Source organism: Camelus bactrianus, chromosome 6 (assembly GCF_048773025.1).
Source record: "Camelus bactrianus isolate YW-2024 breed Bactrian camel chromosome 6, ASM4877302v1, whole genome shotgun sequence".
Classification (NCBI taxonomy): domain Eukaryota; kingdom Metazoa; phylum Chordata; class Mammalia; order Artiodactyla; family Camelidae; genus Camelus; species Camelus bactrianus.
Window position 1 is genome coordinate 30,760,596 of NC_133544.1, and position 16,574 is coordinate 30,777,169.

The 16,574-nt window shown below is 32.3% G+C and overlaps 1 protein-coding gene across 6 annotated transcripts in view; it reads right to left on the reverse strand.

Moving 5' to 3' along the window:
• GPHN (gephyrin) overlaps window positions 1-16,574 on the reverse strand; it is a 429,918-nt gene that overhangs the window by 180,443 nt on the left and 232,901 nt on the right. For all 6 annotated transcript variants that reach the window (XM_010962279.3, XM_010962275.3, XM_074365373.1 and 3 more), the window contains one exon: window positions 2,604-2,738. In XM_010962279.3, coding sequence (XP_010960581.1) covers window positions 2,604-2,738 — 135 coding nt within the window. The remainder of the gene's footprint in view (window positions 1-2,603; window positions 2,739-16,574) is intronic.

Below are 16,574 nucleotides of genomic sequence, written 5' to 3' on the forward strand. Positions count from 1 at the left end.
CATGCTAGAAAACCTGACTTACTTTTTGATTTCTTCTCTGCTTTAAATTTTTATGCTACAAAATTAAAATTAAAAAAATTACCTAGAACAAATTTAGTTGCTAAATCCTATGGCCTTGAAATGTGACTCAGTAGGCAAAGGCAAAACAAACAAACAAACAAACCATTATTTAAAATGAAAAGAACTGACATCTGAAGTTAGATTTTGAAGTCACTGACTTAGGCTATTTACGTAAAAGTGAGGTTTTAGTCTGAGAGTTCTTGATTGGTGACAACTGCCTTGACGGTGGTTATTATTGCTGAATATAATTCTCACAACCTCTACCTAGCAAAAGGTTTGTTTTTATACTAATTCTTCATTTCCCTGGTGAAATGTTACTCTAGGCCTCCTTTGATCATCCTAAGTGAGATTTCCCTCTTATTACTATCACTATACATTTTTATTTCTTATTAGCATGGATTTCATTTTATCATTATATATTTATTATGATTTTTAGTTATTCTAAATAAATTTATTTAAAATGTATCTATTTCAGTATACCATTGACTAAACCGTAAATTCCATGAGGGCAGACATTATACCTATCACTGATATAAAAGTACATATAAAGGCATCAAGTTTAGGTTACATTAAGCAATCTTATAATTTGAGATTTTTAATAGGAAATTAATTTGACTTTCTTCACTCTTTTTTTAAAAAATCAATATTCAAAAATTTTTAATTATATTAGTATTCAACCTTAAAAGTTTAATTTAAAAATTACACCAAAGTAATAATTTTATCTTTGAGGTTACATTCTGGTGCTGGTAACAATTATCTAAAAGGAACAGAATCTTATTCCTAGATAAAAATACAGAAAAAAATTCCTCAAAAAAAGATATTCAAATATACCATTTATTTGAATTCACTGTCAATTTGAACATCTAAATGTTAACTACGGGAAAATATCAAGACAAGCCTCTTGTTCTCCTACAGTTTTGCAATAAGTGAATTAACTTAATAAATGTGGAAATACAAAGTGATTTTAAAAATTGTATTTAATATTCCCTTTGTAATTACAAAGTTTTAAAAAGGCTCAAGAATTACTATGCATAATTAAATTTAGCTTAAAATATTCATGTACACAGTGTATCACTAAGGAAAAAAAATACTTGTGTCTTAGGTAATTCTGTATTCCCATCATTAAGGTCTTAATATTTGTTGAATGAGGAAACTTTTATAGTGGACTTAACATTTAGCTTTAATTATCTCCTAGATTTAATAAATGAGTACAACTTGTATAGTTAGAATTTAATGAAATCAAAACATAAATTATTCTGTTCAAAAAATTTATAAGACATGGACGAGATTCTTCTACCCAATTTAAAACTTGTGAACTCCATGTAGCTGACTGGCACCCAAAATATAAATGTATAACATAAGTTTTATGCCTAGAATGTTCTTACACCTTTTCTTCATTGAAGATTTAGGACTTCAATTTTTTTAGGCTATAAAATTAATATCAGTTATTTTTGACACAGGTCTAAAAACAATGATATACAACAGTAACACTGAAGACTGCTTAAAAGGCTGTACCATGGAATGCAAAAGCAACTACACTACACATATCAAGAAATGCTTGAGATTGCTTCTAGTCAAATCCAATGATGACATTCATAAAACTCATAGAAAGTTGGAATTGAGGAAGACAGCTGTATAAGTCCTTAATTTGATGACAGAGAAAAAGCCACGGTTTGAAAAATTACCTGCAAATCCCTGGAATAAATGTAGTATATAGCCTGATATCTTAACACCATGTCTTATCAAATAAGAAGGAATGTTACTGCTAACCTTTTGATGCTAATATTGGATCCATCCCACAGAAAACTTGAAAAGCACAGAAGACTAACTTTACCCGGGAAGGGATATTCCAGGAGAAAGCATCAGTCATAATCAGGTTTGCTACTTAATTTATCATACACATGAAGATGTCAGGCAGCAAATAAATGTCTAATACTTTCCCCATTCCCTTATATAATTTTACTTGGGAAAAATTATAAAAAATAAATACTAAGATACATCCTCCCTCCCCGAAAGGTTGGCATTAAAACTTTCTAATCAATTTAGATTTGTTTCCAAATATTAGGCAGCAACATTCCAAGTTGAATACGTTTGAAAAAATCTGGAATGATACTAGAGCAGGGAGCTACCCCAGCCTGGACCAAGTTTAAAAAAATATCCCTTTAGTGACATTATTTTATTTTGTTAATCTTGCTGTTTATTGGCCAGAAATACATTCATCCTCTGCATAAACAAGTAACTTCATATCTATACTAATGAGTATGCTAAAAAATAGCATGTCTACAGCAAAGAAACAGGAGCTACAGAAAGTGATACCTGTAGCTATAATGTAGTAGGCATTTTGCATGAAATTTCTATTGTTCTACTGTTAGCCTAATATGACAATTTGTGATACATTAGGCAGTAACTATCGGATAGCCCATTCATTTTTCATTGTATTATCTTGCATGCAATCCAACCTTGACAGGCAAAGGGAAACATTGGTTAGTTTTCCCAGATTCACACAGTAGAGCAAGTGTAAGGTGCCAAGGAACTGTACTTACTTTTGGTGTTGGGCAGGAAGCCGTAGAAAGGCGAGATGTAGCCTGAGCACGAGGCGATTCTGAAGGAGTAGTGCTGAGGGAGGCTGTGTCTCGTGGGAGCACCTGAACACCACGAGAAATGATGGAATCGGGAATCTGAACAAGAGGAACAAATATGGTTCAATATTCTGAAAATACCAACAATATGTAAAATCACTGCCTACAGCAAACTTTTTTTTTTTTTTGGGTGGGCATTCTCTGCTGCTCAGCAATCAGATATTTGGTCTCATTTACCATTACATATAAAAGCATCTAATAATTTGAGATTGAGTAGAAACCTTCAGATGTAAAGTATTTTTTTTTTTTTTTGGTCAAATGATATTTCATCAGAGCTTTTTTTTTTTAATGAGGCAGTATAGTATTGTAGTGAGGACCAAAGTGTTTGGCATTCATGTACTGGATCTGCCATTTAATAGTTATTTAATTCATAGGTATTTTTCATTTCCCTTTCAGAGTCATGGTCCACCCTTCTTCACCCTCTCTGCTCCAAACTAACATGTATAGACATAATCAATAAGCTAGCTGTTTTGTGCTGTCTGGTCTCTAGTTGGGTTCAGCTAATGGGAGGCACTGTCAGGAAACTAAAGATTTGGAGGACAGTAAAGTCTGATATATATTCCCCTGGCTCCTTCTCTACCAGGTCACCATCAGTTGGTTATGATCACAGCCTCTATCAGATGATCTTCTTTGCTTACAGCTTTTTTTTTCTGGATTCCAATAACAGCTCCCTCCTTTGCTCCAACTTTTAATAGTTCCCATTATTACTAGTCCCAGGGTGCTGCATTATGTTTTGTTGCTTTCCTTAAAATCTGCCCAAGATCTTGTAAATATCATAGTCCTTTATTAAACTCTTCTCAGTGTGTGTGTGTATTTTCTTAATGCCCTGGTGTGGGGGCCAGGGCTTCACACGGAGCATGGGAGCGTTGGGGTGGGGCTGGGGGTGGCGGGATTTGGGGCGGGCTGCCTGACAGCCTGAGTAGCAATGGCCACTGCCGATGTATATATTTTTTAAATTGTCATTTCCTTTAACTAAAATATGTGGATGATCGCATTTACCTCACTCGATTACTGCTGAAGGTTAAACAAGATAATGTATACAAATTATCTAGCACTTCCAAGTATTAAATACTTAATAATTATTGGCTATGACTTGTTATTATGTTATGCCTATCAACATGGTAAAGATTGATGAAATTGAGTATCACTATTAGTAAAAATATACAAACATCAGGAAAAATAAGGTGGATTTCTTATTTTTTAATTATTAATATTTATATTGATTATATAATTTATTATTTAGGGCTATGCATAATTTAGTTCATGTTCTGGGCTAGTACTAGTGGACATAGGTCTTCAAATCTCAATGAGAACTTGACTACTTAGAAGTTTTGTGCACAAGAGGGGAAATGATAAAAGAATAAGCAATTCACATTTAGTCAACAAATATCACTAACTATGTGAAAAGAAGAAAGCAGTAGCCAGACTTTGTCACTAGAAAGGTGCTCCTTATCTTACACATCATCTCTTTCTTGTAAAGGACATAATACTATTTCCTTAGAAGCTCTTTTATTTAGTTTCCATACCTACATCCTCAATACCAAAGGTATTACTACCATGTGATTTATGAACAATATTTCCGTAACTAGGAAGAAAAGCAGTGGAAATTCTGAGAAGAAAAATGGTTCCATTTGCTAGTACAACTGAATACTGAATTGCGATAAATATTTTTTTAAATGGAGGTAGTCTAATTTAGAAGAGCTATATGTTGCCACTTATGTCTAATAAAAAAGGCCATGTATTAAAAAGGTCAAATTGCCCCTATTATGCTTCACATAATATCATGTTCCTCCCCTTCACAGAAATTACCCACACTTAAGCTACATTTATATGTGTGCTAGTTGGATAAATGTCTAACTCCCACACCAGAATGCATTGTCACGACGTTGAAACTGTGTTTTTGCTACTATTATAGCATCTGCACAAAGTAGTATGCATGTGTGATATATATTTCCAGCCTCTCACACACACACACACACACACACACACAAACACTCTCCCCCTCCTCCAATAAACAAAAGAGTAAGATATTTGAGGGAGAAGATACATTTAAGTTCTGAAGTACATACTTTTGGGTTACTGGTTTGGGAATACCCAATAAGCTGTTGGAAATATGAGTCTGGAGCTCAGGTGAAAGTTAGGGATTGGATATATACTTTAGGAATTGTAATGGAGGTGACAGTTTCAGTCATGCAAATGTTTCAGGTCACCCAAGAAGAGCATGTTAAAAGAACAAAAGATGCCAGTTGAAAATTCTGGGTGATAATCATAGTAAGGGGTTAATAAAAGAAAAAGAAGAAAAATCTGTTAATAGTATGATGGTACATCCTAGTTTTCCTTGAATAATCTGGGTTTATTCTATTATCCTGGTTCAATTACTAAATAGCACATCTTCTCACTTTCAAAAGTATTTCAGTTTGGAAGATAAACTATTTAGTCTCCCTATCTTTAACAAATTGTTAGAGACAAAAGAGGAAAATCAAAGACAGTGAACATAAAGGAAAAAGAGAAGAAATTTTCAAGGAGATGTTATAAAATATCAAGTATTGGAGAGAACAACTGGTTATTTACATTAAAAAAAGTGAAGTTCTACCCTGACTTCACACCATATACAAAAATTATCTCAAAATGGATCAAAGATCTAAATGTAAGTGCTATAATGATAAGAGTCTCAAAAGAAAATAGGGGAACAAATATTCTTTACCTTGGATTTGGTAATTAATTCTTAGATATGATACCAAAAACATAAGGAACAAAAGAAAATTTAGACAAATTGGACAGCATCAAAATTAAAAAGATCTGTGCATCACAGGACAGTATCAAGAAAACCTGAAAAGATAACCAATAGAATGGGAGAAAGTATTTGCAAATCATATCTGATAATGGTCCCAAATCCAGAATATATAAAGAATACTTCAACTCAACAACAAAAGAGAATCCATTAAAAAGAAAAAAAACCCCAAATCCTCCTCATTTTAAGAAAAGAGCAAAAGACTTGAACAGACATTTCTCTGAAAAAGATATACAAATGGCCAACGAGCAACATGAAGAAATGTTCATTATGACTAGTTATTAGGGAAAATTACAAATCAAAATCACAATGAGATACCCACTTCACACTCACTCAATGGCTATAATTTAAAAAAAAAAAGGAAAATAACAAATGCTGTTGAGTATGTAGAGGAACTGGAAACCTCATACATGTTGTTAGGGATGTAAAATGGTGCAGCTCTGCACAAAACAATTTGGCGGTTCCTCACAAAGTTAAACATAGAATCATACGACTCAACTATTCTACTCCCAGGTGTACACCCAAGAGAATCAAAAACTAGTGTTCAACCAGACACTTGTACACGAATATTCATAGCAGCATTATTTTAATAACCAAAAAGTGGAAAGAACTGAAATGTCTGTCAGCTGATCAATGGTTCAACAATATGTGGCACATCTACACAATGGAATACCTACAGCCATAAAAAGGATACATGCTATAACATGGATAAACCTTGAAAACATGATGTGAAGTGAAAGAAGCTAGACATAAAAAGCCATATATTATGTGATTCCATTTATATGTAATGTCCAGAGTAGGTAAATACATAAACAGTAAGTAAATTAGCGGTTGCTAGGGGATGGGGGGCAGGTTACAAGGAGTGATTGCTTAATGGGTGTGGTGTTTTTTGGGGGGGTGATAAAATATTCTGGAATTAGATAGATGTGATGGTTGCACAACATTGTGAATGTACTAAAAGTTACTGAACTGTACATTTTAAAATAGTGAATTTCATGTTATGTGAATTTTACTTCAATTAAATTTAAAAAGAAATCCTCCTCTAATCTAGCATAATGAAAATTTTGTCCCATATAAACTAGAAAAGTTTTATAATTTTGTCTTTCATATTCAGGTCTCTAATAAGCATCTTTTATTTAAAAAAGAACTTCACTAGTGTAGTACAAACTCTGTCATACTTCAGGTGTCCATATGTGGTGGCACTTTTTTTAGGCTTCTATTCTGTTTCATTGATCTAAGTGTTAATTTTTGCGCCAATAATGTACTACTTTATATCATTTTAAGTCTTCATATTTATAGAGCAGATCTTCTCACTTTGTTCTTTTTCATATTCAAGAGTAACTTGGTTATTTTTGGTCCTTTGCACTTTCATTCTATATAAATTTTAGAAGCAGCTTGTCAAGTTACTCTCTCCCTCTTAATTAAATACAACAAACACACACCACTTACAAACTGTTAGGATTTTATTAACTACTTTGTACAGAAAGGGACAGAAAAGTTTTGAAGGCTACAACTCTAACTGATTAAAAGTGTTTACTTCTGGAGGTGTATGACGGTGAATGACATGAGATGGTGGTTCAAGTGGATGCTAACCTTATCTATGTTTCATTTTTATTTTTAAATAAAAAGAATGTATTTGTGTATTACTATATGTTAAAATTAGCAATGAAAACCATGGGTAGAGTTGTTTGAAAAATTAAGAAATGGTCAATGTATTCAATAGTTAGGGAGAAGTCAAAACAATGAGCACAACTGTCTTGTACACAGTTGATAATTTTTTCTTTAATAAGGAAGTAGAAGCTGCCATCAACTTCAGGAATTATAAGCTCTCTTTGAGATAAAAGGAATGGAGCAAAATATTAACTCATAAAAATAGTTTAAGCAGAAAGGACAGTTGATTACCCTTGATGAACTTACATGAAAGAGAAGAGAATAGGGGAAATGAGGAGATGAGAAAAGGTAAAGGTCTCAAAGTTGCAATCATCAATGTATATAAAGGAATCAAAAAGAGACGAATGAAAGGCTTGCTGAAGAGTAGTCAGGTTCCACTTAAGAGTCAGCAGAATTTGCAGTGGGTTAAGTCAGCACAAGTAAGGAGAAATGCCAAATCATTTTCAAAAGAAATAACATTCCTACTTTTTGAGAACTAATCTGTATTCCTATTATCTTATGCAACTGAGAGCATGGGGAAAACAATCTGCCCCAGTTGACCTCAAGCCCTCTGTAGGTATGCAATGTAATTTCAACCATGAATTATTAAACAATAGAATTTTCCTCATTAAGGGAAATTATAATAGGAATATATACTTTCTTAGGAGCTATGCTGATTCTTTCCAGTTATGAATTTCTTCTGTCCTAAAGCTACTCTGATTGATCAGGCAAACACTTCTAAAAGAAAAAATGGAGAATTATTTTAGCAATATTAGAATACATAGCCAAAATATCATTTCCCTTTATGAACTCTGTAGTCTTTTGAAATGCCAGTAAAGATACCAATAAAATAAATACAAAATTTTGTATTTTGATGCCAAGGAAATTCTTAAGTGAGCATATATTTCCCCTTTGAATCATTTTCATCACTTAATTTTTTTTGTTGTTTTGAAAAAATATTTAAACTTACAGAAAAGTTACAAGACTAATACAATAAAAGATCTTTCTATTATTTGAATTTAATTTTGGGAGCAAATTTATAGTAACTGGAGTGAGTCTCCCAATGCAGCCATGTATGAATAAGTATGGCTTCCATAGCTACAATTTGTCAGTCTACACGTTAAGGCTTTTGAAGTCCTTGTCCAGTGTGGTGGTTAATTCCACCATATGAACCCTTTCCTAGTAACTTATCTGTTTAGAGACCTCCTAAGTAGGTTGCAATCTTTTCAAATCCTAACTAGACATCCAAGTGTGCAATATATGATCTGAACTAATAATAAAAATAGACTATATATGAATACCTAAGTGGGTTCTTTCAGAAAATACACACCATTATCTTTCCAGAATTTCCGATACTGATACTTTAGAAGCTATGATTGTTAACGAAAATTTTACTAAAGAACACTACTATCAAACAAATGTATCTTGAGTTCAGTAAGGTATTTGATAAGTCATATATTTGACAAGAATTCATAAAATTCTTGGAACAACATAGACAAAGTAGGTTTTGATGGGATAGAAGAGAAAATAAATGTTAGCTGGTTAAGCAATTAACCAATATGATTTCTGGTATTATGTGGAAATGGCCTATCCTAAAAAAAAGTCTTATCCTAAACGACAACATGATTAATGTATTTGCAGGTGACAGCACTAGAAAACACAGGTAAAATACCAAATGGCAGATACAGATTTAAAAAATGTCTCTGTAGGCAAGACTGATCAGTTGAATGCAGCAAAATGAAATTTAGTAAGGATAAATGTAAAGACCTGGATTTAGATTAAAATCAATGGTAGAAAAATCCACAAGAATTTATGATTCATATTTATAAAAAAAAGCTACACTTCATGATTTTGTCTAGACAGTAAACTTATGAGGTATGACTATAACAAATCTTTCCTAATAAACGTAAAAATTTAAATATTCATGAGTTTGTTTCTTTACAAGTATTTATACTGACTAAAATTATTCTTCCATTATTTAAAATTATTCAGAATTTCTGTTCTCAATGGTATTAATCAGACCCCTTATTATATGTTATTACATAAAAAACTTGCCTTCCAGGAAAATAAAAAGGTATAATCTTGCTGAATATCTGTATTCTAGTATCAATTTCTGAAGGTATATCTATATAAAACACTTAGAATAGGGTCTGCTATATAATTGGCATTTAAAAGCTATATATTATCATTACTATAGATGATTAACGTATTTGTTTACTAGAGGGAGAGAATATTCTGATTATTTGCCTATATTGTGGAATAGTCCTTACACATTATGGGTAATGCTAAATATATCTTGGGTTTTTTTTATAGCTGTTTCATGAACTTAGATCATATAAGCTAAGAGATGTGACCCTTCTCTCACAGAACTTACAGTCTACATATATAGAAATCAAACACATATAAATACATAATTATAAATTGTGGCAAGTGCTATAAAAAAAAGAACAACGTGTTATGAGAGAATAACTAAAAGCATGATTTATATTGGAAAAGGCAGATCAGAGAAGTCTTTCTGTGAAAAAGAAATACTGAAACTGGGACAGAAAGAATAAACAGAAGTTAGCCAGGCAGAGTGGGGTTAAGAATTTTTAGGTAGTGGGAACAGCATGTTCCCAGAGGTAAGAAAAAACTTGATGTATATAGTTTAGTGAGCAATGAGGAGAGGGAGAAAGATGCTAAGAGAAGAGCCTAGAAAAGGAGGGAGGAGCCAGATCGCGTAGAATCTAGCAGAACATGTCAAGGAGTTCTGGTTTTATTCTAAATGTTATGAGAATGTATTGAAGGTTTCAAGTAGGAAAATGACATGATTTACTTTATGTTTTTAAAAGCTCACTCTGGCTACAAGGGGAAGAGTGAATGGAAGAGAAGCAAAGGTAGAACTCATGAAACCACACACTGAAAGAATTAAAGTGAAAGATAATAAAGGATTAGACCAAGTTGGTCCCTGGTAATTTATCACAGCAAGTAATTCCAATAAAGTAAAATTCTATGAGCCACCAATAAACTCACAAAATTTCCTAAAATGGGATCTGGAACAGTAGATTAGTTTCTCATCTCATGAGAATACTAGCAGTTACGATACATATGTAAAACTGGTTCATTTAAGAAAATATTCTCATGTTATAAACTTAGTTCCTAAAGGACAGGGCCCAGGCCATATATAATTGCTCAAACCCTCACAGCATCTAGCAAGATGATATACACATATTAGTGTCAAAATAAATATTTGGTGAATGAATGTAATACAAAAAGAAAGATAAATATAGACTAGATTTATGAAAGACTTTATGTAGGAGGCTGGACTTCAGCTGGCTCAGGAGTTCTTAAACTAATAATCTGTCCTGCAATTGTACTCAATGTTCGTGTGTATAAGCCTTTGGAGAGGGGCAGCAACATTAATTACACTCCCAAAGTTGGTCACCACCTATAAAAAATGTAAGAACCACTGAGCTAGGCCTTAAAAGATGACTAAAGGTTGAATAAGATGGAAGAAGAAAGGACTGTTTAGTCAGGCAAAGGAAAGAGGAAGTGTGGAGGGAGAATTGTCTATGTGTGGAGGGTTCAGTTAGTATCAGTGAGCACATCAACACCTTACTATTGAATATTTACTTTTATCCAGATACTGTTAAATGATTTTACATGTTTTCCTATTTGAATATTCACAATTTACTCATAAATTAAGAAGTTAATATCATTATTAATCCTATTTCAGAGAAAATGGGCTTAGAAAGGAGAAGCAATTCACCCAATGTCATAGAGCCAGTAATTGATGGATCTGAAACTATCTGATGCCGAAGCTCATGTTGTTAAAGCACAATGCATACTATTTCCCACATTTGAAAAGGGTCTATTTAGTTTATTTTAATATAGAGCTTCCCATCTGTTTTATTGATAATAGTAAGCTTTGTGAAAACGTATAAGAATATATACTTATTAGCCCAAATAATAATTACTACAAATTCATCACACATACATACATAATCAGTCCACAATATTACTCAAAGGTCAATGGTAGGAAAAGACATTAGGCATCCTAGCAAGCCTATCCCTATATTAAAACTCCTTGGTTTTTCCAATTCAAATTTTGAGAAAGTCAAATATTTACTATTAAAGATATATATAGCCTTCTACAAAATCTTGCTATGTGGCATCCATACGAATAGACACAAAGAATAAAAAAGCATATTAAGCACGTGGACATCTTGAATGAAAATTTTATTTTATTTTACTTTGTAAACATCCATGCATTATGGTATTCATTTAATATGCCAGGAAAAATTGTGAAAGACTCTGAAATGAACAAAAGATATTAGGTGTTCTGTGTAATGAACCATTCTGAATTAGCTGCACTGTTTGCAGTCTTTCAGATATTTTATAATCCTAAGTTGTAAAAAACTGATAGTAATGTAAACAGTTTTTGTCCAAATGATCCTTTTATACAATAGAAGTGCAATGGACTGCTATGTAGGTAATGACCAAGTGTTGCATTTATTTGTAAATTCATTTCAGCACTTGCGGTGCCTATATATTTGTGTTCTTTGAATTTTCCTGTTAACCAGTTGTAACATCTTTCTGGTTCCCTCATTAATTAATGAATGAAATCACATCTTTGTTAAGTATTCATTTGGTATTTGTAACAAAGTCATGATTTTACTGTAAAAGAATAATTCCTTAAGTTTTAGGGATCATCCACTGAGATGTGCAATGGATTCATCTAACAGAATCAGGTAAACTGCACTGCCAGAGAAGAGCACTATTAAGCACTTGTTTAGGCCCACAAGTATCTTTTTTTTTAGCAATCAGAAATGAATCCTAAATGCCAACAGAACTTTAGATGACTGTCTGTTTCTTTAGGTTTAAAAAAACTTTAAAAAATCCATTATATAGATTTGTGTTTTGTTTTTGTTTCTAGTTTGTGCACTGCCAGGAAATTATTGCTCTCTGGTGACAGCCATGCTTGAGACTTTGGTTTTATGGTCTGACCAATTGGTGATCTCTGTAAATGAATTACAGAAGTCTATCCTCTGTTGAGTGAAAGATGACAGAGAATCATATTTGTAGTCCTTTTTATGTGTTTACTTCTCTATTTTGAGCTCAAAAGAATTGAGTTTGGTGCCCTCTGGGAAAGAGAACAGGTCTTTGATTTTTTTGTGGCGGTAGTATTGGGGATGAGTTTTTATGTTTCTGTATTTACTCTGGACCTGTGGCTGAAGTTGCAGAATTGAAATTATGAGCTTTCTCTTTGTTTGTGTGTCTGTAATTCCTTTACCCATTGTGTGAATGTGAAATGTTTCCCAATCTCTGTAAAGTATTAAATTATATTGTCTATTATGTAAAAGGAGCTTTGTTCTGACTGGCTTACAGAGGTAAATAAATGCTTAGATAAGTCAGTTATTTCTACTATCCACCCCACCCCCCAAAAGTTGAATTCCTAAGACTTCAAATATGCTATACTTAAAAAAATCTTCTAATAGAAACTAACCTGTAAATATTTTAAGAATCTAAGTTCATATAATTAGGGTAAATCTTTGGCAAATAAGACTAGCTTAATAATTTTAGTTTAAAATTTAAGTCTTAGAATTTTTCTAATATTAAATGTAATACAAATAAACTGTTTCCTTCTTTCTTGGGTTGTTTTCCCTAAACATATACAGGTTTACTGATTGAACAAGCTAACATTACTCCTACATAAAGTATGTCAGCTTGAACATAATTTTCATGATCTTTAGGTAACAAACTTTGGACTGACATTAAACTGAATTAATTAATGGATAATCATTAGATGCCTAGATAATTTTTAAATAGGATAAAATAGGAAACATTGATTACTAATCATAATTAAAACTTTATTATTGTGGTGAAAAAATATATATTATAAAATTTACCATTTTAACCAGTTTTAAGTGTACAATTAAATGGCATTAAGTAAATTCACAATGTACTGCAAACATCACTAGTATCCATTCCCAGAACTTTTTCATCACTCCAGAGAGATATCCCATACCCTTTAAACAACACCGTCTCATTCCCCACTTTCATCTATCCTATTTTCTGCCTCTACTAACTTGACTATTCTGAGTACCTCATGTAAGTGAACACACATAATATTTGTCCTTTTATGTCTGGCTTATTAAACTCAGCATAATGTTTTCAAGGTTCACCCATGTTATAGCATGTATCAGAAATTAATTTCCTCTTATGGCTGAATAACATTCCATTACATGTACATAACACATTTTGTTTATCCATTTGACCATCAATGGATATTTGGGTTGTTTTTCACTTTTTGGCCATTGTGAATATTGGTCCTGTAAACACTGGTGTACTAGTCCTTGCTTTCAATTCTTTTGGGTATATAACTAGAAGTGAAATTGCTGGATCACATGTTTAACTTTCAGAGGAACCACAAAAGTGTTTTTCACAGTGGTGGCACCATTTTATACTCCCTCCAGCAATGCACGAGGGTTCCAGTTTCTCCATATTCTTTGCTAACACTTATTTTCTGGTTTTCTTGGGGAGGGGTTGATAAAACACCCAAATGGATATGAAGTGGTATCTCACTGTCATTTTGATCTGCAGTTCTCCATTGAGTACTGATGTTAAGTATCTTTTCGTGTGCATACTGCTATTTGTATACCTTCTTTGAAGAAATGTCTATTCAAATTCTTCACCCATGTTTCAATTGGATTTTTTGTTGCTGTTACTCAGTTGCAGGTGTTCTTTATATAATTTATATATTAATCTCTTCTTACAGGATTTGCAAATATTTTCTTCCACTTTGTTGGCTACCTTTTCACTATCTTGATAGTGTCCTTTGATGCAAAGAGGTTTTTAATTGGATGAAGTCTGATTTATTTTTCTTTTATGGCATTGATTACTAATTATAATTTTAAGTTTGTATACTTTAGCTTATTTGCTATGTAGATGCTAGAGTTTTGTGTCATGTTTATGAACATCTTCCTTTTTTGCCATTTTAATAAGTAGTCAAAGGATTGCGTGTTGCTGTAGAAAATTATATTATGTATGTTCATGAGCTTTGCTGTCTGCTAAAATATGCATGTATAAGATAGTTCTTAATTATCTACCCCAAATTTTCTCTGTGAAATAGAAATGACTTCCATTAAAAGTTATAATTAATTTGAATCACTGAGACTATAGTAGAAGCAATAGTGATAGAGATATACAACTGAGCACAGGCTTTTATGTTTTAAGGGAAAAAAATTTTTGCCCGAAAACAGTAGCCATCAAACTTTACAGTCTCTGGACCCCTTAACATTTTAAAAACTTATTTAGAACTCTTAGAGCTTTAGTACATGTAGGTTGTAACTATCAGTATTCACTGAATTAGAAATCAAAACAAAACAATAATTTTAAATACTTATTAACTCACTTTAAAAAAGCAATGATTAATATATTGCATATTAAAAAATTACATCATCATATTACTATGAAGATAGCTTTCATTTTTGGATCATCTGAGAAAAAACTGTAGTCCTAAAGTAAAGTATCAGTTCTTCCAGAATATTTGAAAGAACATAATGAAGGATAAAACCAGGAAAGTGAAGTTTATTTCCTTTGACTTACAATGCCTGAGCCTAAAAATAAGTTATAAAACGTGTTAAAATATCAACAAAGTTCAACTTAATTTTGATGGCCTTTTCCCCCTGGCTTATTGATCAGTGCCTTTATCTATTATCTATGTAAACTGCCTAGATAGCAGAGATGCTGTGTCTTATCAGAATACTTTTCTGTGCTATATGTTTATTTTATTATCTGCTTGAGTATTTAAGTGGAATAAGAAAGAACAAAAAGTTCCTCACTTATGAAGGAATTAATCCTTAACTGTGCTACCTCTTATGCTTTTAAAAATGTTTGATTGTCATTTTAATTAAAAAGGCAAACAAAAATTATTTCTCAGGCATCCATTACCCTACCTTAAATCAGGTATTCAAATTTCCTGACAACTCTCTTTGAATCCTAAATATGGAATAAATTTTTTAAAAATTTCAGGGTATCTTTCATTTAAAACTATCTTTGGAATTTCCCAGCAGGCTCCTAGTAATCACAAAAGTTTGTTGTTTCAGCATAGATAAAGAGTGATGAAAGATATACTTAGGTTTGTTTCATGTGTTACAACTATAAATTTCATGGGAAGCTGTCACATCAAAAGAGAAGTCCCCTGGGAGTTCAAAATTTGTAGATACTGACAGGCATATGCAGAATAGATAAACAAGATTATACTGCATAGCACAGGGAAGTATATACAAGATCTTGTGGTAGCTCACAACGAAAAAAAATGTGACAATGAAAACCCACACAATTTTGTAAATTCTGATTTCTTAAAACTAAAATGAAACATTTAAGAATGATACTTGATTCTCACTGATTCCCTCAGAATTCTTACTAAGTCTGCTAACTTTTCTGGACAATATAGTGATTCCCATGGATTGAATAAGAATGTCTTCCTTTTAAATAGGATATAATTAGAGAGATTGATGGTGGAACCAAGGACTTATCTGGAGTGCCATGTTTGAGAATAGTGCTCATTTAATCAGATGTGACTACCACTTCTGAAGAACAAAGACTGGTTGTACTCACGAAGCGAATACCTACAAAGCCCTCCCAGGAAAAATGACCTGTTACCTAGAGTAGAGGGTCTCATCCTTGCATTTGGTAAGGAAGGTCACTTATATATGGTAATAAAATTTTGGTGACCTTGATTAGAGAGGAAGTCATCTAATAACAGGTACTTGCAAATAAAATATGGTGAAGTGAGTTTCCTGGGCTTGGTTTTACTGGAATGTCAAAAACAGAAACTTTTAAATAAAAGCAGAATCTGAGATTTCCTATGGACAACTTCCAGATTAAAGTTAATTTTGCAGCCTCAGTATTTGCAAAGCAAATTCAAGGTCTATATGGTTAATTAATAACTTGCTGCAGCTAAATAATCAAGAGACCAGCCATTTTTTTTTGCATCAAAAATCATGTCTGGGGTATAGAGATTTGTCAGGAAAATGGGCAAGAAAGATTATTAAATGTCTTGATCTGTATATCCTTCTGGGTAATCTTCACTTTTTACCTTCACTATTTTACAACTCTGCAAGTTACAGAAAATGGATACTAATGCAAATTATTGTCTATAGAAATGCAAATGAATTTTGTTCTGAGAAAAAAAAAATTGATTATTGCCCTATGTATATTGACAGTTTTGTATCTATTTTAAAATCCATTCCAGCCTATGTGACTGTTGATATATGTATGTGTCCTTTGATTTTTTCTTTGAACTGGTTTAACAGCTTACTGTTCTCTAATTAATTAGTTAACTAAAATCTTTGACATTTATTTTATATTTCTACGAGTGTGATGATTCAACCTTTAAAAATACTATCCTTTAACACTAACATTATCACACTGTGTTCTTCAAAGTGTTT